The 22,295-nt window shown below is 30.0% G+C and overlaps 1 protein-coding gene across 1 annotated transcript; it reads right to left on the reverse strand.

Moving 5' to 3' along the window:
- Positions 1-189: 189 nt before the first annotated feature.
- On the reverse strand, positions 190-20,510 carry LOC143041886 (LON peptidase N-terminal domain and RING finger protein 1-like). The gene is made up of 11 exons (XM_076214022.1): positions 19,849-20,510; positions 17,630-17,748; positions 16,199-16,321; positions 13,939-14,185; positions 10,551-10,613; positions 9,898-10,077; positions 7,806-8,002; positions 7,451-7,572; positions 6,946-7,116; positions 6,245-6,435; positions 190-5,692 (listed from the first exon to the last, which is right to left on the reverse strand). The coding sequence occupies exons 1-11, from the start codon at positions 20,432-20,434 to the stop codon at positions 5,403-5,405; spliced, it is 2,289 nt and encodes a 762-aa protein (XP_076070137.1). The 5' UTR covers positions 20,435-20,510; the 3' UTR covers positions 190-5,402.
- Positions 20,511-22,295: the final 1,785 nt, after the last annotated feature.

Consider the following 22,295-nt stretch of genomic DNA (forward strand, 5'->3'; position numbering starts at 1 on the left):
AAAAAATCTGCAAAACTGCTATGGACAGGAAATCAGTTGTAAACACTAGTTTTTTTATATATATGTTTTGTTAACATCCAAGTTTCTTGCAGTGGACAGGTACTGGTATTGAAACTATAACTGAAATCTCCCATTCTATCAAAATGCATATATTTTTTCTGGACAAACTAAATACTTATAAATAAAGTCTTTCTATTTTGAATTTTATTTTATTAATCATCCTTGACAATACATAGAAATTTCAAAAACTATGTGAAGTTATGTACATTATGAGGTAGATATTATATTAATACCATTTTTTTATATCTAGAAACATTAAGGCTAACATCATCTTTGTTCTTACAAATTATAATTCAAACCAATAAAACCATAGCCTCCTTTTTCTAATAAATAAACATGACATATCTATGAACAATGTTTAGACAGGGCAAAATAATTACTTTGATAAGGGGGAAACAACAAGAAAAATATCTAAATAAATTTTGAAAAACAAGATTTTTTTTGAAACTTTTAAGGGCCTTAACCCCTATATAAAAATATGTCAACTGTATAAATCTCATTCAACCATAATGAAGCTCTATATCAATGTCTTACTCCATACTGAAGAATTGGTCAATATTTCAAAACATAGTGTACAACATTCGATGATGTCAGCCATAAAGAAATCATTCAAATGCAAATAACTAATAATATATATTTAATAAAACAAAAAATGACGACATGTTTATTTACAATAGAATGTGTCGTAAAAATTCAGATGCTGCTTTTTTAGGTCAGGACAGGAAAGACAACTGTCCATTTTACAGCATCCAACATTTAACAGTGTAGACTTTATGATGTGAATCGCATATTATTATTCTGATATGGAATTTTAATTTTACTTAATCAAATTATATAAACCATATTATAACATCCTTTTATAGATACTTTATATACTGTTTAAAATGTGAATGTTCAATAGTCTTTGTAAAAACATTTGTTTTCTAAATTATCTGATACAATAGAAGTATGCTTATGTACAATATAACTGACCAAAACAACTGTATTTAAAGAAACAAATAAGTTTCTCTTTATGAATTGGATTTGAATATCACTCACTCATTATCAGATCAACTGGCCAAAATGTAATAAGGGGACTATACAACTAACAAATGATACAGGTCACAACACTTTTTTCATGTGAAAGACGTAGATTCTAGTGCAAACGAAATAGGTTTTCCTGACAGATATCATTCCATCCATTCCCAATATTTCAGTTTAAAGGGTTTGCCTAGGTTAATGGAGAAAACTTTTTTATTCATTTTGATGTGTTATGAATTGTCAACACCATCAATATTTGTAAAGCTTTCATGTGAAACAGAATCAAGGTAATCTGTGTTACTTGAAAGCTTAAAATACATTCAAGTTACATCTTAATATAAAAATTTGTTTAATAATATAACTACATAATTTCTTAATGGATGACACTCACACAAATTGTGTAAACGTTACTGGTAAAAGGAGGAAATTCAACAACCAACAATTTGTAAGACAAGAAATCAGCAATAAGTTAAACTGTTTACATTTATAACTTATTATAACTTGGATATTATCTACGCATTTAAAATAAAATTTAGGGTATTAATAGGCACCTTATCTTTTAACATTCACTTGAAAGTTTTGATTTCTTCCAAAATTTTTCCAGTGTAACATTTTACAAAGCTACAAAACTTAATACATAAAATTCTATCTACATTAACTGTACAAGCAAATAAATAATACTTAAAATGTACACATATTTGTAGCTTATCAACAACATAATTAATGCAAATAACAGATCAGTTATGCAATGCAAATATAATGAGGATCAGTCTGTTTAATTGTTATTTTTTCACTTAATAATTATTTTTAAGATACATGTTTACACATTTTGATCTTCTGTATTTGCAGTAACAAATTCAAATCATTATAGAGATAAATTAGAGAGATTAACATTAGAAAATCTAACATGAAACATTAAACCTCTAAACAAAGGTATAACGTGTTCCAATTTTTGGCTATTTACTTTTGAAAATCTAACAAGTATAAATTTATCAACCAACAGCCTTTTTCACAATATATTAGTACATCTATTTTAAAAATGTATTTATATCTTTGTATTGCATTTTTCATTTTTTCAAAATTTCTCATTTTGTGTGTCGCTTCTCTTCCTTCCACGATTTATTAATCACCATGCCTCTGTGTTCTATAGGTAACATGCAAAGTCGCATTTGTCATCCATTCTTATGATTATTCAGATTGAGTTATTTTTGGAGAAAAACGACAAAAAAGGAGTCCAGATATTGATTCCATCATCAGACTGACTTTTAGTCATAGATAAGACTTCCGGTTTAAAACAACCAATTGTATGATAGATAACAAAAATCGAAAAAAATAAATAAGCCAATCAGAGCGTTCACCATATCATGGTGCTTATATAGCAAGAACCACAACTATTATACCTCCTTACCGACCGTGCAAGGGCTGTATAGCCAGTCAAGGTCGTTAAAAACTTCCATTTGTTGTATACCTCCTTATAGAGGACAATTATTTTAAGCGTTATATCTACATGTAAACTACGATTATGCTACTTTAATATATAGATCCTCTCTGTATTCTGTCTAACTGTTTTCTTTGAAATGTTTACTATTTAAGGGGTCATACCAGTTGCATATATATTAAAATAAGTAAAACATGTGGAAACAAGAATGTGTCCATAGTACACTAATGCCAACTCGGCACTATATTTACTAAGTTTCGAGTTGATTGGACTTCAACTTCATCAAAACCTACCTCGACTTAAAACTTTAACCTGAAGCGGGACAGATGGACGGAGGTCACGAACGAAAGAACGAACGCACGAATGTACAGACTAGAACACATAATGCACATAAATGGGGCATAAAAAATTATTGTTGAAAGTGAAAGTAGGGATTTGGCAAAAATGAAAGAAGGATAGAGACTAGAGGGAGGCAAGACCTTTTTCGGGATTTCGGAATTTGTTTTTAAGCTCGGGATCTGGGGATTGATCAATACAGGATCCGGGAATATATTTTTCGATTTTGGTATTTCGGGATATGAATTTCTTTAAATTCTGCATCTCGGGATTTCATGTTTTTAAGATCCGGATTTCAGGATCAGGACCCCTCCGACCATCCCTCAAATTAGCCTTAGTCGCCCTTAGTCATTTATACAAGATTCGTATCCTACCATTGGCATGTTAATAAGGCTCTCGAAAGAAAAAGCAGTGATTGATCCGACTTTCCTAGAAGCATGCATATTTTATTAGACTAATAATGGTCTATATATAAGTAGTTACATTTATTTCATGTTTGAAGCGGTGCAAATTTTTAATTTAATTTGACTTTTACCAAAAGATGCATTGTAGCAAAGGAGAAGAATAATTGTGGTCTGAGGCCAGAAACACGAAAATAGTTGAATTTAACAGAAAGGAAACAAATATCGAACTTTGGAAAAAGGGAGAGGGCTTTTGATACCTTTTCTGAAATTCTCCAGGATACATGATTATCTTTTACAAACATCATACTACAACAGTTCACAAGCTGTATATGCCCGCGAATTCGCAGGTGTGTTCTAGGTTATATTAAAGTAAAGTACACTTAAATTGAGTTCTTGTCATAAACATTTAGATCTTAGCACTAATCAAACCAAACAAATATCTTCATACAAAATGTTTAATACAAAAATGATGAATAACATATTCTTGGGCATTGCTGTTTGTGATGTTTAATTTTTATAAAAACTGCAAGTAAAATCTAATTTCATGTAAGCTACGTCAGTTTCTATATGTTTATGATTTTCTTTTCAGAACAAAATTTTCAATTCAAAAGAAGTACATCTTTATGATTTAATGAGAAATTTTTTATGTAGATATATCTTAATTTTTGTAAAACACAATAAAAAAACATAAATGACTGCAATAAATTATGGACTATCTATCATAAGCACTGCAGTTATTATACATTTGAAGCATAAATCTTATGAGTGAGCCAGTGAGGACATTAATGGCAAGAAGATGTAAATGCTGGATCATTGAATTTTAATACATAACAGTGTAATTATAAAAAAAAATGTTATTAAATGCACATAGACATTATGAGGTACTGTTAACTCTCCTTATAGGGAGATATTTGATATATCAAAGCTTCACTTCTGTCAATAAGAGAGTGTAACTTAAATACCTGAGAAGCATTGTATGTTTTAGTTGCATAGGGAAAATTAATGGGGATGAATTTCATAATTTTTGGTCTCTTTAAATTTAAGCAATTAAATGTTTTCTTTACTTTTTCATTTTTAAGTACCATCTATTTTGGCTTAAATTGAACTTTAAAAATGTCTTGTTTAAAAATGTAAATATACATAAACTGTAAATAATCATAATCATAATTAAAACCTAATTTAGTCATAACAAACAAATATGTATTTTCTGAAGACGCCCTGGGCATAACTATGTTTTTAAATACAAGTATGAAAGTCCATAGCAGTCTATAAATTGGGATATCCTGCCAGCTTATCAGGCTTGACATAATAATTATATAAAAAGAGTTTTAATCTTATATTGTCAAATAATGTAAAAAGATATGATCATTTTTCATGTTACAAAAGATTAGATACCATACTTATAAATATATTATTCGATAAATTTACAAGGTTATATATCGCCATGATCGTGTGGATAATTTTATATCAGCATATCAATTTTTTAACTTGAACAAATATTTATATATTTTACAAGGCATAGAAAAAATTCCTGTTAATTTACATAAGTATAATAAAAATAAATGAAATATTCTCTAATATAGAGAAAAGTAGTTTTCAACACAGAAAAAATACTCTCTCTACATGTTGAACAACTAAAGTTTCTCATAAGCTTTTGATTTAAAAACAATGGTGGACATCAAACATTATGATATACAACAAATGTACAAATTTAAAGGATATGTTCATTTTCCTGGTAGCTACAAAACTATACATGTTGAACATCTTTTTAAAATTATTCTGAATTAAAAGTGGTGTTGCACAAATCTTATTCCTATCAATGATTCAAATTATTAAGAGTGTGAGCAAATAATGGAGCTTTTAACCAGCTACAATTTACAGAAACATTAACAAGAACCTGATCTAATCTTTAAACATTTACTTTCGACAGATGCAACACCAATCTCAATCTCAAGTGTGGATCATTGTATAAGCAAAAATATATGTTGTTAAAAGTAAAAATAAAACCAATATTTACATTTATATACATCCTATTATCTATAAACATTTTCTTATCAAGAATAAATATATTGCATTATAATACAAATTCCAACTATGGACAATGTAACGTATAAACCTGAGTATCTAGTAAACATGTGTCTGAGTCATTGACTTCGTCTACGGGAACTCATGTATTGTATAACTTTCTTTACGCCCTCTAGGCGCTCTTTAAGTTGTACCATAGCTAAAAGTGATAACTGAATTTGTGGATTTAAAGGTAGAACGGACACCAACCACCACAACCATCTCGGACCATTTGGATACTGTGTGAAATCTTCGTCCAGCGCTGGAAACTGTCCACAATGTTTATGAATTTGTTCTCTTTGAAGGCCAGGTAAAGCGTCAAACCAAATCTTGGCAAAATTGTAAACATCATTTTGTACTTCTTTAATTTCTGAAAAAATAAATTAATAAATCAAATTATTTGTCTGACATTGAGAGTACATATTTAATGAGATTAATGTAAAACAAACCAACATAATACGCTATCTCTTCTTAAAAATTCATTCTATTTTTGTAAAAATAATTATCAACAGAAACATATCTGAACTAAGCCTCTCTCCTACTTAATATTTTCATGTCTTCTATTTACATTTCTAATATAAATAGATAGGATTCATTGTACTTTCTATTATAGAGATAAGCTTTGGCAAAATTTTGCTTTCTAAATTAGTCAATGCTAATTACAATTGTGTGGAACTAAACCACTGTCTTACATTCAAATTTTGTGTTATATCGTATGAATGATTTTCAAACAGCTAGCAAATTTTGAATTTGAATTTGCAAGCGATTTTCAAAATTGTAACACACTGATGATATTTTGACTTAAAAATTAAATATACCAGACTTTAAGTAAAAATTTCAAACAAGACTTAGGTTAACATCAGTTTTCCATTGCAAACTTTAGAAAACACTTTAAAAATTATCCAAGCAGTATCAAATTTACCTTGAAACCTCTCTTGTGGAGGCATTTTATCAAAGATGAACTCGACTTTGGCAGTATTGTAGCCATCTCTCTTCCCTCGACTCGTTACTTTAAATCTACGTCCACCAATAGTATCCACTATAGATCTTCCATCTGGGAAAAACTGAACATCACGAATCTCCAGCATAGTACCAAAGTCAGAAAAATTATCACTGTGATAAAATTAAAAAAAATATAAAGATAAATGTGCAAAATTAGTACCTTATAAAAATAGCAAAAGAAAACGTTTTTCTTTCATATTATTGTTTTGATCTATTGTTTAATGTTTGATTCCTGAAACAACATCTGTTTTTAAACAATCATATCTTGTCGATTTGAAACAAAATTAGAGTCGAGTTGTATAATGTGATGAGTTGTAATTTATGTTTGGTGGTACAAATTCTGTATCCAGTTTAGCTTAGCATACAACCACAAATTGTTTGGCTTCTTTTTTCTTTGTTGATTTTTTTAGGATTTTAAGACGTAAACTTATCTGTTTTTATCAGTATTAGTAGTTGATTAGCAAATGGTTTATTCGTTTTTTTCAATTAACTTTTTACATGTGATACAAACAGTTAAACTGAAGCAATTAACTTGATTCAATATACAAAGTCACTATTCATGAAAAAAAAACTATTCATTATGAGACTAACAAAGTGTTGGGATAAAATGGAGTAACTTACTCGTCATCAGTGAGAGTAACTACCATTCCAAACTGTCTCGTTCCAGACTCCATACATTGTCGAATCATCAATCTATATCTTGGTTCAAAGATATGTAGGGGACAAGCGATTCCTGGGAATGCTTGGGTACATACAAAAACTGGAATCTCTGCTGTTCCCTCAACTGACATTCTGTAAATAAAAAGTAGGACATGAAGTTTGATGTAAATTTGCTTTGAAAATAGAGGGTATGAGGGGATAGCATCAATGCGACAACAACCAAGCAATTAAACAAAAAGACAGAGGTCTTCAGTCAAATCTATTTCTAATTCTCTTGAAAATTCCTTCTTCAATTGCATGTACTGTAAATGTACTCATCATATGATGATAAAGATATTGAAGATAACATATTTACTTAACTTATATATATTTTACTTTTTTTCCCTATATCTCCAAAACTGTAACTTTTTTTAAAATATGAACTTCATGCTTCTAATGCATATTTTAAAACAACCAATGCAATTACCTAGTAAACTCCACCAATTCTTCTTCATGGATTTTCTTTCTTTCTTCATAGTCCTCAGTGAAGTATGTCCGTAATATACCCTGAACCGATTCAGTAACTGACTGTCTTCTTTCTGCTAGGTACTACAAAAATGAGTTATATACATAATGAAAACAGTATTCTGACCTTAACCAATTATTCTGTATTTTAATGTGTGTATGTTTGTCACTTGAAATTGTCATGAACTTTTTATCTTAAGGTTTTTCATTATTTGAGATTTTATAGAGGTTAGTCATTCAAAAGATTAAAACAGTAAACTTAAATCTCTTCAATAAATAAGAAAAACTAATGAAAATTATGTAAAATGAAGATTTACCTCAGCTAAGGAGCTTTTACACAATGGACAGGAACTTTGGTGGTCTAAACATCTATCTAAACATCTACGGCAGAATACATGACCACATGGTGTGGTGACTGGATCATACAACAATCGGTAACACAAGCTACAGTCGAAGTCGTCACGGTTCAACAAATCTCCTGGAATCTTTCTTTCACTTTCATCTTTCAAGGAATCTAAATTTTAAAAAACAGCACATTTTCAAAAATACTTCAATTCAGACAAATTTAAAAACAAAATGCCATAAAAAGATGCAAGAAAATTTATATATAAAAATCAGTAAAACTGTTTCTAGAGCTTGTCATTTACATGATAAAATTAGGGTGATAAATTCTTAATATTTTATAGTTCTGTTCTTTTTTATAGTTGTTTCAGAACAATCTGAACTGAGAGCTTAAGTAATTCTTAAATAGAAGTTCAAGGATCAGCTTAAATTATAAGGTACTTTAGATTCTCTAAATCAAATTCTAATAAAAGATATTAGACTATTGATTAAACTACCATGATCACTAATCAAATGTTAAGTACCATATATTTTTCCCTTAAATGAACAATATGCTTTTCTATGTTTTAATCAATATAATTTATATCTCTTTCCTTTTATTTGTACAACATGCTTTTCTATGTTTTAACAAATCTAATTCACAAGTAATTATGAAAGGTACATTATTGGCAATTTGACACACTTATATACCCGCACGTCATGCTTTTCACACATATAGTTTACAAGTGATAATGTTTCAGTTATTTAGTATCAGTTCTAAACTGTTTATCCTACTATACTGTCTATAGGTTCATTAAATAGCATTCTCTATGTCTATTTATAGACAATATTATTTCATTAAACATGTTAAAAGAACCACACATACATTTCATTTTTTACATATTTTCAAATGCTTTATCTCAACATATGCTTAACCATTGTTAACAACATCACTATTTTTTAAACTATATTTCTTAATAACCAATTCAAAGTTGTGTATGTTCTTATTAGTATAATAAGAATGGGGATGGAAAATGAAAATAGCACTTTATACATGTTATAAATTCTGTATATATATATTTTTTTCAATTTCAGATGAAAATAAAACTTTTATAAATAATTTATAAATTGGGAAGATCTTTCCTTAAATTACCATTATCAATTACGTGGGATCTACAGTTATAAATTTTGAATTTTATCATTGTCTGTAGGCTATAATTTTTTCATCACACTAGTTTTAATGCCCTACATGCCCTTTATACAATGGTATATCAGACAGATATGTTTGGTGTAAACATGGTCATGTATCATTCTTTAATTGACAGAAACATTCATCAGGATTGTCTGCTTATGATATTAGAATTATTTTTCATATTTTTTATAATCTATAAAAAGAAACTTATTTTTTTCAATTCATAAAGAAACATGTCATAGTAAATATTGAAGAGGCATATTATTTGGTTGATGAATAGACAACCTATGTATCATAATAATGCCTCCTTCATAACTAGTATGTAAATATGGCATGGCCTTGTCCCTATGTATCATTATAATGCCTCCTTCATAACTAGTATGTAAATATGGCATGGCCTTGTCCCAATGTATCATTATAATGCCTCCTTCATAACTAGTATGTAAATATGGCATGGCCTTGTCCCAATGTATCATTATAATGCCTCCTTCATAACTAGTATGTAAATATGGCATGGCCTTCTCCCAATGTATCATAATAATGCCTCCTTCATAACTAGTATGTAAATATGGCATGGCCTTGTCACCAATATATAGACATAATAGACATATCACTTTCACCTTGAATATATTGGAAACCAAAATAAATCATAAATGCACTACAATAACCACAACCATGTCTACTGCACATTGATTCTCTCTCCATAATCTAAATCATAGTAGTTCCAATTTACTGAATTCATATCATATATTTTTCACTTCAACCAGTTATGTAAAACATTTAGGTTAACTGATTTACCAAGTTCACTACAACCAGCCTTATCAAACATTTAGGTATACAAACTTACCACGTTCACTACAACCAGCCATATAAAACATTTAGGTATACAAACTTACCACGTTTACTGCAACCAGTCATATCAAACATTTTAGCAGGAGGTTCTCTAGATGGACTTAATGGACATGGACCACTTGGATTTCTGGATCTCTTCAAACTGAGACTTAAATCATCCCTGAATCTTGGATTCTTTGATGGCAAGATAGGGGACGTTGATCTAGAATTTGGAGCTGATGCACCTGTAATAAAAATTATAAATGATTGAACGGAAGGTTTATTTTTTTTTTGGTATGTTTTTTTTTTTTTTAAATGACCAATAAAATAATCTTGTTTGATATGTACAACTTTCCATAAAGATTTAATTTACATAGAAATGACTGTTAAATATGTGTCCTCTTAATTAAGAAAGAATTTTGGCCTTTAAGAATTTATTGATTTAACTCAGTAGGGTTGTTTCACAATGCAACGATGGAATGAGACAGCTCATAAACTTAAGTGCTGCTGTGTTAATATCCATCATTGTCTAACATATTAAAGCTACAATATTTTACTTAAGATTGAATAACACCATTATTTTCTCAGCAATTTGTTTAAAAAAAAACCTTGGAGATAAAAAAAAATCCAATAAATAAAACTTTTGCATGTAAGTTATAGCAAAGGTCATCATGCCAGTAAAAATAGGTCAAAAGTCAAGGGTAAATAATAAACCTACATTTTGTTCTTTCATTGCCTTGTTCCATAGCTTCATGTTGGCTGTTTCTATAACAAATCTTCTCTACCTGTCAAAATATATATCATACATTTAGAAAACATTTTTCATTAAAATAAACAAAATTGAAAAAATATACATCCTGCTTATACTTAACATTGTAAAGATGCAAAAAATCATAAATTTATATATCATGTACATATACACATATATCTCCTTTTAAATGAGACTGCTTATGTCTTAAAACTAAATAATTTTTAAGAGGTTTATACTTTTATATCTCAATATTCTATCGTAACAGCACTAACTACTATATTGAAAGGGTTGACAGGGGCTCCCATTTCTCCCATTTCTCACCATACAAATACCATTCCCCCCCTCAAAAAACTTAATTACCACTTCCCTCTGACATTGCCCCCAGACAAAAATCCTTTAAATTTTTTCCTCAATAAATATCTTTTTTTTTACTCCCCCCTCTTCTCCCAGTTTCTGCCCCATAAAGAACTTCCCTGCCCTATGAAGTACACCCCCCCCCCCCCCCATTAGGTCAATTTTATCTTCAATGTTATTAATACATTTGTGGCATTGTTTTGAGGTATATACATGTACATATTTGTACACCTTGGAAGCAGGGGCATAAAAAAGTTTTTGTTTTAAATTTTTTACGCTTGATATTCTGTCCTCATCCAATATACCCTCATTTTCCAGTGGCAGTCCAAATTTCCCTGACCTTCATCCAGGGTGACCTCTATAACAAGACCTACCTATCATTTTGCCTATTGTATTTATTGTAAACTTGTTCTCGTCCTGATCATGCATGAAATATTTGCCACTGGACATTAAGCAACCAACAATCAATCAATCTACTTAAATTCACAAGAAAAAAGATATTTATAAGATGCCTTATATTTCCTAACCTTTATGCAAATTCACAGAACATTAAACTCATTGGCTGTTCTATTTTTAGTACTATTAACAAATAGTTGTATAACTGACCCAGTTTTTGACTTTTATTACATAAACATAGATCATATCACATGTATGTAACATAGATTATGTCACATTTATGTAACACGTTAAAAGTTACAGGGAAAGAATCAGTTGTGTGCCCTCTGCCATGCATATGATGAGAACAATATATTATGCTTCTGATAAATGCAAGTACATTTGCATATATTCTGCATAAAATGTTTTGGATGTGTATGGTACACATGTATACGTACTTAATAACTTTTAGATTTTGTTTTTAAATATGTGAATAATTATCTAAATAAGGGAGGAGACATATACATTGACAATGATGTTTTAAAAATAAAACTTGGTAGGGGAGTTATAAAAGTGATTGATTTCTGATTTTTTTCATCATTTTTCAAAATATATTTCATTCAATTATTTTTTTTAGTTCCTTATTCCCAGTTTTAAATTCAATTTCCTCTAAGTATATATTTTTGGTCTAGGAGTAGGAGAGAGGGGGAGGGATATGTCCCTTAATGGCCATAAGTAATTGACTATTATTAACTTTTCTAGGAATATTTAATGTTTGTCCGATTATTTATTGCATGAAACATGACATCAATAATTTCTATAAGAGGCAACAACATTATTGAAGGTCATACAGTAACCTACAATTGCTTAAGGTTATATATACAGTGACTTATAATTAACAGGCTATTATTTGAACTTGGAATTATTTTTAATTATGGAATTTGCATAATTTCTTGTGCTTGAAATTTTTAATAGATTCCATTTTTATTTGGTGTCATAATGTTTGAGCTGTTCATAACACTTTCCACACAGTGAATTTTGTATAGATAGTGTTGTGCACGGCACAGTACATTCTATTGAAAATGTACTATCTTCTTTGTAATAGAAGATGTTGTGCACAGCACAGAACATTAAAGTATAGAATAAACATGGAATTTATTAAAAAAAATTTCAAACTGGTCAAGAAATTATGTAAATTCCATAATTGATAATAGTTCCAAGTTCAAATAATAGCCTGTTAATTGCTAATATCCACTTATTTGAACAGACGGATAGTTGTCTTGTTGGCAATCATACCACATCTCCTTATTTGATTAAGAACTAGTAATTTGTCACCCATTAATCTAATTCTATTTTTTAAAATCTAAGCAAAATGGTTGAACCAAAAGTAAATTGTATTTTTTAAGTTTTCTCCATAATCATTCATGAACATCAATAAAAATTCATGACCTCTTATCAATGTATCATGTGTTTATGTAAAGTAAAAAAGGTCTGATGTTTCATAACCAGCACAATCTGGATGCATTTCAAAGAAACAAAATTGTTGAAGCAATGATTTTTTTTTTACATTTATTGTATTGGATCTATTTGCAGACTTCAAATAAAAGTTCTTCCTTATGCAATGCAAGCACAGTGTCTAGTAATGTGTTTATGTAACTTGCTTATATAACACTGCCCACTTATACATGTTATATATACCTATATCAAATTTATGTGACTGCAGGTTCATAAATGTGACTTTTCTGATTACTCAAGGCTACTTAGAGGGGATTATTTGATTATGTTATCCAAATATATGATAATTGAATATTAAGAGGATTTTTCATTATCTAATTCATGAAAAACCCAAAAATAATTTTTTCCACATTAATCTTCTAGGAATTATCTGTACAGGTAAAATAATTGGTAAATTAGAATTACCAGAAACCCCTAAATAGGGCCTCATGAAATATGTTATATAGTGAACGATATTATATTTATGGCTATCTGAAGAACAAATTATCTAATATCAATAACACATATATAATATATACTATTGGAAGCTGTGGTCATGTAATTAAATCTTTTATGTAATTCAGTGTTGGTAAATGCTGGACAATTAATCAATAACTGGACATTGACATAACAAAATGTCACTGGACATTCATTCATTATGCATGTTATGTATTTTTAAAAGTTTTTATCAGATATTTTAAAATTGGTTGCAATAAAAATTATTACGATTTCCCACAAAACTTTAGTGTATCTAAATTCTTGTATTTGTTATCTTATCAATATCCAACAAGCCTTTTACATATTACTACAGTTGAACTACTTTTCTTAATGGAATTAAAATGTTTCATACATGTAACAAATTGTTAGTGACAGGGTTGCAATTTCAATGATTCCCGTTGGGCATTAATTTGTTTTCCTCATGTAACATATATACATGCAAAATTAAAGGTATGATTATAAGTCATGTGACTTATCAAATGAAGTCAATATCTATTTTAGTAATAGCTGGTCTAATCTATCAAGATTCTACAGTACATAATTGACACAAAAGCTGAATTCCAAATATAAGATTAAGCATACTACACAAATAATTCATCCAAAATAAATAACATTAAGTACAATTGTATTTGACCTACCCTGCCTTGGTTTGGCTTCTGGTCCATGTTCGATGACCCTTCAAAATTTGTTGCAGCTTCTAAAGTGTCATTTATAATATTTTTTAACTGCATAACATGTTCCATGGTTACACATGGATGAAGCTGAGTGGTTTGGAAGTTTGACATTATAAGTTGCTGCAGGACTGAGGGATGCATCTGTTGGTGTAGAGCAGCTGCCTTTGGATCATCCGGAGGAAGAGGTGTGATTATTTTATGTAATGCCTACAATATAAACATTTGTTTTAATGAAAGAAAATTCTCTGTTTGTAGTCTATCATTATTGAGGGAGAAAAATTAAAAACTATTGCACTGTTTCATTTTGATCAGATTTTATTGGTGGAGTAAGTTTTAATGCCAGGAGAAAACCATCGACCTTTGATTGGAAAACCTCAGGTTTCCAATGATTGCCACTTTCATCACTATTGGGCTATTTCATGGTAATTAGTTTTTATTGGAGGAGGAAGTTAGAATATCAAGAGAAACACATGACCTTCGATTGGAAAACCTCAGGCAACAAGGTTACAAAATGTACTATCAAATTTCTATTTTAAATTCATTATACATATTTACATGACTAAAATTAGATATCAGTTATGTAACTGACAGCCGCCAAAAGGCACTAATAAACCAAGAGACATCTATAGAATGTACATATAGGACAACAAATGTTTTTCACCTACATACATGACCTATATACAAAACTAATTATAAAACAAAGGTCTCTATGTACTAATGAATACAAGAGGTAATTAAGTTCTCAATTATATATCCACTGTATAAGCATATTAAATATATAAACAAAAACAATCAAAAAAGTGTTGTTAGATGAACACCAAATATAAATATAAATCAGGGATTATAACAGACAAATTATAGAAGGTGGTGCTTACAAAAGTACCAAAAATAGTCTATTTCGACAGTTGAAAAATATCTAATATTCTTATCAGTTTTTTTAATCATGGTTATAAGTTTAATATTCATGTGTATCTTAATTCAAAAGACAAATCACAGATCTCATTATCATGATATAAATAGTCACTCCTACTCAGGGGTCGAAATTGGTGCTGGTCCAGTGGTCCGAGACCAGTAGAAATTGCATTGGACCAGTAGATTTTGTAAGCTGGTGGTCTGGCGGACCAGTAGAAATTTGTCGTAACAATCACTGCTTACATCGTAATCTCGGATGTTTACAAAACAAAATTACTTGCGAAATCTAGTCTTCAATAAATAGGGATAGCTGCTTGGTTAAAAATGCAGTCTTTCAATTCCACGGTACTGGGGGTACTAAGTATTACAATTGATCAAGTTAATTAATATCTCAAGTGAGCGTCCATCATAACAACAAAAAATGTGGACATTTTTTAGGAGTTAAACCGCCGGACAAAAAAAATTAAATTAGTGACAACCAGAAATAAGATCGGAAATCAACAAAAAGGAAAAGTAAATATAAAAAATCCTCGGAAAAAGATCGAGAATGGTTAAATTATATAGTCCATCGCAATGTTATGACTTGTGTAACATGTGAAAAATTTGCAGTGACAGACATAGATCAGAAATGTATTTTTGTAACATGATCTTCAAATTTTGAGTTAGATTCTCAATCTGTACTTGCTCATGAACAATCAGAACAGCCCAACAAATCTACGGGAATAAAGGAAACATATGTAAAAGAAAGTATTGTCCAAGTAAACGTCTATCACTTATATAAATAAGTGTTTGTCAAATTAATGCCATTTTTGCAGGACCAGTAGATTTGGAGCCGGAACAATTAGATTTTCAGTCCACTGGTCCGACTGGCCAGTACACTAAAAAGCTTAAATTCTACCACTGCTCCTACTATACTTATTTAGAATTATTTTTTAAACTTTTCTTAAAACAAAAAATAAAAATCTCATTCATCATGTATATTCAAGGTTACATCTTTTAAGCAAATACCAGTCTTATACCAATCTTCTCAGGTTATTCTCTGAATTTTTCTGTGAAGTAATGCATTGATTACTTTTACAAGTTGTGAATTGGATGGAAAGTTATCTCATTGGCATACATACCACATCTTCTTATATCTATAAATGTATTTTAAACCTCAACTCAAAGGTCAACTCTCTTATACATGCAAGGTCAGATTTATCTGGTCCTGAGTGTGACCTACAAACACAGTTTTCTTTGACTGTCCATACAAAATGTATACATGGTATATGAAACATAACTTTGAGAAGAAGCATGATATCATTTTACCTTAGATAGATAATCTTTAGCACTAGCTATGGAGGGATCCAGGGCAAGACATTGTAATAATGCGACAACAGCATCTTCATACTGATCCAGTCCAAACAGGGCACGTCCTTTTCTAAAGTATGCCTAATTTACATTAAAAAAATAATAAAGTATTAGTTAATAAGCATAAATTTCAGTCAGTCTTCTACATGAAGAAAGCAACTAAACAACAACAAAAACACAAAAGAAAACTGGTGGTGTTTTCAAATTCTTGATTTTCAATGTAAATGTTGTTTTATACATGTATTTGGCTGTTGTCTGCTCTATGGTCAGGTTGTTGTCGCTTTGACACATTCCCCATTTCCATTCTCAATTTTATTAAACAATGTATGAATTTTAATTCGCATATGGGATAAAATATAGAAGAGCAAACCAATTACATTTACCATGTTAATTTGTTAATCATCTACTGTGAAACACAGAAAATAGCAATTAACAGTTTTTATTTCCTTTTTGATAACAAAACTATTTATATACATTAATGTACATGAACATGTTGTCATGATTATGACACCTTGTCCAATTTTGAACAGCTATATTAAATATTATCTGGACTTTAGGAAATATGCTTAAGGTATACAAAAAAAATCTAAAATATACTGGTATTTACCTAATCAGCAATAAAAAGCGGCAATAATAACTTGTAAATACTGGCAAAAACTAGTACTTGTCATAGTCAGTTGAATATTTGATAGAACATTATAATTACTATAAAAACATTCCCTACATGAACATGGTCAACTACTAAAAGATAATTTGTTAACAGTAATTTAAATGATTTCATCAAATGAGGACAAAAAAAACAATTGTTATAAATTTTAAAAAAACCAAACTAAAATGTTAAAAAAAAAGTGTATGATCTCGATTACTTTCAAATCTGAATTGACATTTGGTCCTGTAACATTTTGCCCTACATTCTATAACAGTATTAGTCATGGGTAATATGAAAGTGTTTTGAAATGTTCTACTTTTGACATTAAAAAATACTTCTTGAACACAATATAGATGGACTGCAGCCATAAGTGATTTTAGAATAAAACAATGTAAAAATATCAACATGATCAATGTAAAAAAGGAAAACAGCAGCCATAAGAGTATATCAATTAAACTTTCTATTCCCTACATTTAAAATAATTTAATCATGCTGTTGAATAATCAGGAATTAGTTTATTGTTGTTTAAACCTTTATCATGTTTATAAAGTTACTTTTATTCATTAATATTAAGGGCTATAAATTTGGCTTAAATCCACTTAATTAATTTTAATTACTTTCCAAGAATAAGATTTCCTAGTTACAATGAATTTGAAATAATGAAGGTCAAATAGTTGATTTTTTTTTATTTTCATGAATCATTTAGTTATGTTAGTGTTTTTTTTTATAGAAATGCCTACCTTTGGCCAGTCAGGACGTATCTCAATAACTTTCTCTGCATCTTCAAGAGCTGCTTTATAATTTTCTAACAATGCGTAGGCATGTGATCTATTGCTGAGGGATAAATGATCTGTTGGCGCTGAAAAAGTGAAATTTGTTATTAATAAACCTTAGCACTATTTAGATTTCTGGACTGATTGACAAGAAAATCTGTGTCGCTTAAGCTTGATCTTTAGAAGTCATACAAAATTTACTTTTCCATTGTGATGTCAGATATTTTCTATTGTGATGTTCAGTAATTACAGAAAATTGCAATTATAATAAGGTTACTGGTATATACAGTGTTCCAGCTAGGTTTTCAAAAGGGCAGGGTGCCAATCCTGAAAAAGGGCATTTAACGCGCGATATGATAATATGAAAAGGGCATATTTTAATAAAAGATGTTAATCAAACATTTGTGTTTATTCGTTGAATCACAGGTTATACAAGAACAACATCTTTAGCCCATATAGAACTCTATCTTTCTACTTTTAAGGCTGAAAAACTTGTCAAGCAGCTTGTCACACAAGTTTTTTTATCATTGCTTGGCACAGTTGAACTTTATATGCTGTATGTTTTGAAAGGAGATCTGTTTCATACTGTTTCTATGGTCTACCACATTTTACCAGTTTCACCTTTCTACCCCTGCTGTGCTTGATGGCAATACAGCACAAAACAGCTGTGCTCAGTAAATTCACAATTTTAGGATATAAAGCAACAGTGAAAAATAGTATCAAAAATAAAGAATACAGAAAAAGATGACCAAGGCACCCTACCAACACTGCTACTAAGACCCTCTTTAACTTTTCCCATAACTCAAAATAAATACCTAAACATATATATTCTTAAGCAAGAAGTATGGAGACACATTTTAGAATATGTAAATGGGTTACTCAATGCTAGGAAAAAAATCAGATTGAGTTATCTTTCTTTATACGGGTGTGCTCCTTCTTTGGAGGATTATAAACAGTACGTAAATATGATGTAAATATGATCACAATATGGCGGCCGATTTTGTTATTTTCGTATCAAAAATGAAGGCAGTCAATGACAAATACGTCTGAATTTTCTGTTTATTTTACAGAAAACAAGTAAAACAATGTCTTCAACGAGTTTATAATGGTTTTCCAACTTTCTGTCATTACGTTTCTTCCATGAAACTACGGTAAACATCGCAAATTGTGCCCAAGTTGTTGTATGCACATTTCTTCAAATATAATTGCCGACTGACCAATTCTATTTAAACGAATTAATGTTGATGATCATTAATGACCCATCCGATAAACGGATTACCTATAACAACAGATTATGACACCAGTTGTAACCATTGATTAGCTTGGGGTGGTAAACAAAGTCATAATCTTTTCCCCAGGTAAAATTTAGTAATAGCGTATCATATCAATACGCAAATTAATATGCAATCGATCTTCAAAAAAGGCAGGGCGCCCTGGAAACTGTAAAAAGGGCACAGGGCGCCACTCGGAAAAGGGCGGGCGCCGCGCCCTCTGAAAACGGCCTAGCTGGAACACTGATATACCTCTGAAAGTAAAAGTTTTTATCTTTTACTATGATATTATGTACACATTAATCAATGTAGATCCCTGTTTGAATTTACAATAGAAGTAGAAATGAAAGCATTAAAATGATTTGAACACTTTCTATATAAATTAATTATTAATTGTAATTATAATTGACCAAGTAGATAGTGGTTTTTATAGTAATGACCACTCAAAATTTCAATCAACCAGTATTTGCCGGTATTTCCCAGTATTTCCCGGTAAATACCGGTATTTACCACTGCAGTATTTACCACTGGCATGGTCAATACCAGTATTGACCGCTTTTCTGCCAACCTTGGTTATTAATATGATAAAATGTCAAAATGTGACTAGCAACCAAACTACATAGCATCAATAGCTACATGTATACATTTAGATTGTAAACAAGAAATTTGAAGACTATTAGGTAATACATTAGATCATATATACCATTATACAATTCCGATTACAATCTGTATTATAAACACATGCACATACACTGTTTTCTCCATAAGTAGGTCAATGTCAAAAACTGGTATTTAGAGCTAATACAGAGCTAGGGTACATAAAATAAATTTTGTCGGTAACCAGGTGAAAGTTACTTCCGGGATAAATAATGTTATGAAACAAAAATGTGATGTTACACAACTAGGATTACTTACCCAATTCAAGGGCCTCAGAATATAAAACTATTGCTCTTTCAAATTTATGCCTTTCCATGAAAGTGTTTCCTTTTGATTTTAAATCGGCTGCCCTACATTCAGAGGGAAACCATTGTTGAACAACCCGTGATATCAAAAAATTGGTTTTTAAACGTGACACATTCAAATAATAATGTACTACACCACAGTTTTTACATGATTTAGACTGGCCCTTTTCTAGACAACTCCTACAATAAGTATGTCCACATGGTATTGTAACTGGTTCCTTAAGCAGGCCCCTACAGATTAAACATGTGAACAAGCACTGTGATTGTTTGAACATTTGCTCTGGAGTTTTTTCGCCTTTTACACAGTTCACTAAACTAGTCACCAAATGTTTTAATTTTTCCGGCGATATAGATCCTAAACGAGAAGCACTAGAGTATGTTTCAAATGCCTTGTTAAACTGTCCTGTTTTGGCAAAGCTATCAGCTAAACCCAAATATAAATCCACTGACGGTCCATTTTGCGATATTGTACGCTCAAATATTTCCACAGCTAAAAGAAAATTGTTAGTATTAAACGCTTGTCTTGCCAGATCAACCATTTTCTACATAGAGAAAAGCTACACGCTAGATTGACATTTTTCTCCACGTTATCTAATGGTAATATTTTTTTTACATAAGTCCACGTGACTCTGTGCGTGGTTTACGATTGGACAATAACTATATTTTATTGTCAAGGACGTATATTTATATAAACAGAAATAACGGGGTTATACAACTGTCAATATTAAGAAACGTTGTCTATTATTTATATTTTGATGCAAATCAAAGAGGTATTCGTATTTTATGAGAATTTTATACGGGTTTACAGAATATGAGAAGTAATTCCCAATACAGATCAGTACAATGTAATATCGAAATTCTAAAATCAGAGACACATAATGATATATATATATATTAAATAATTATATAAAATTGATTCCGAAATATATTTTGTCATTATATTTCATTTAGAATTAATAATAATCATTGAAACAAATTGTTTGTAATTATACTGCCCTCTAAAATCATTAAGAAAAATAGTAGTGATGAAAAAAATAGAATAAATTTTGAAACGGAACAGTTAATATATAGGCCTACATAAGATTTAAAAAGTTTAAATTGACCTGTGATGGTTTATTTTTTATAAATTGTGTTTCGGAGGGAGAGTTATCTCATTGGCACTCGTACCACATCTTATGTCTCTAAAAATCAATTTTGTGAGAATTTTGCAGAAAAAGCGTTCTATAAGGAAAAATAAAAGTGCTTTAAACTTGATTTGAAGATTATAGAAATTTAGGACCTCAATACATGCCGTAATTTAAGGTTATTGCATGAATATTGGGGAATATTGTCCCGAGTAGAATTTTATATTGCACGAGCTTGCGAGTGCAATATATGTTCTACGAGGGACAATATACCCAAATATTCATGCAATAACCCTTTTATTGTATAGCAATATAATATTTGAGAGTAAAAATTGGTTTAAACTAAGATTTTGTCGTTGATGACGTCATGAATTTTGAAGATTTATTGTACTATTGCAATATTAGAATTTATTGCACGCTAACTTTTGGTTACTTTCTGTGGGAAATATTATATTGCTATACAATAATATATATTAATTATTATATATAAATTGCCTTGATTTATATATAAAATCAAGGCAATTTACACGGTGTCATTAGACATTAATTTTTCGTTACAGTTACACATATATTATATATAAAAATTGAATGTTTGTGGCAATACACATTTAAACAAATAATAAATTACACAACAAAACAGCTATTTACAGATTTAAATATGTACTTTTTAAGCTAGAGGTTTAAATATTGAAACAGTATCGACCTTTTTTGGCCATTTTTCAGAACTATAATTCCTACTACACCACATACGGCGTCTCATTGACTCAGTGAATGACCGAGTTAGGATAAAAAGCTGACAACTCGTCACAATTTTTATACATTTTTCATTGCGTACAGGGCCAATACATTTGAAACTATCAATTAACGGGCAAAAGACAAATCTAGAAATTGAAAGAGAAGATTTGAACAATTCTAATCCATGTCACAATAGTTCAAGTTCAAGTTTAAGTTAATACTCATAACAGTTGCCAAATCAGTCACCCACATTTCAAAGTGTAACAGAATTGGGTCATGACTTATATATATATATATATATATATATATATGAGATAAACAGCCGACCGATCGCGAGTATAGCCAGATCGATGGTATTTAGATAAATATATAATTATAAGTAGATTCATGATAAAATAAGTTTTCTTTTTTGAGAACCCCAAACAAATTGAAAATATTAAATCTAACGTTCTCCTTGTCCTCAAAGAAAACCCCTTACATAAATCCCATTCTCTCTATATATAGTTTTCATTACATAAATCAACCCGCATGATACGTGAAA

This window comes from Mytilus galloprovincialis, chromosome 8 (genome assembly GCF_965363235.1).
Source record: "Mytilus galloprovincialis chromosome 8, xbMytGall1.hap1.1, whole genome shotgun sequence".
In the NCBI taxonomy this organism is placed as follows: Eukaryota; Metazoa; Mollusca; class Bivalvia; order Mytilida; family Mytilidae; genus Mytilus; species Mytilus galloprovincialis.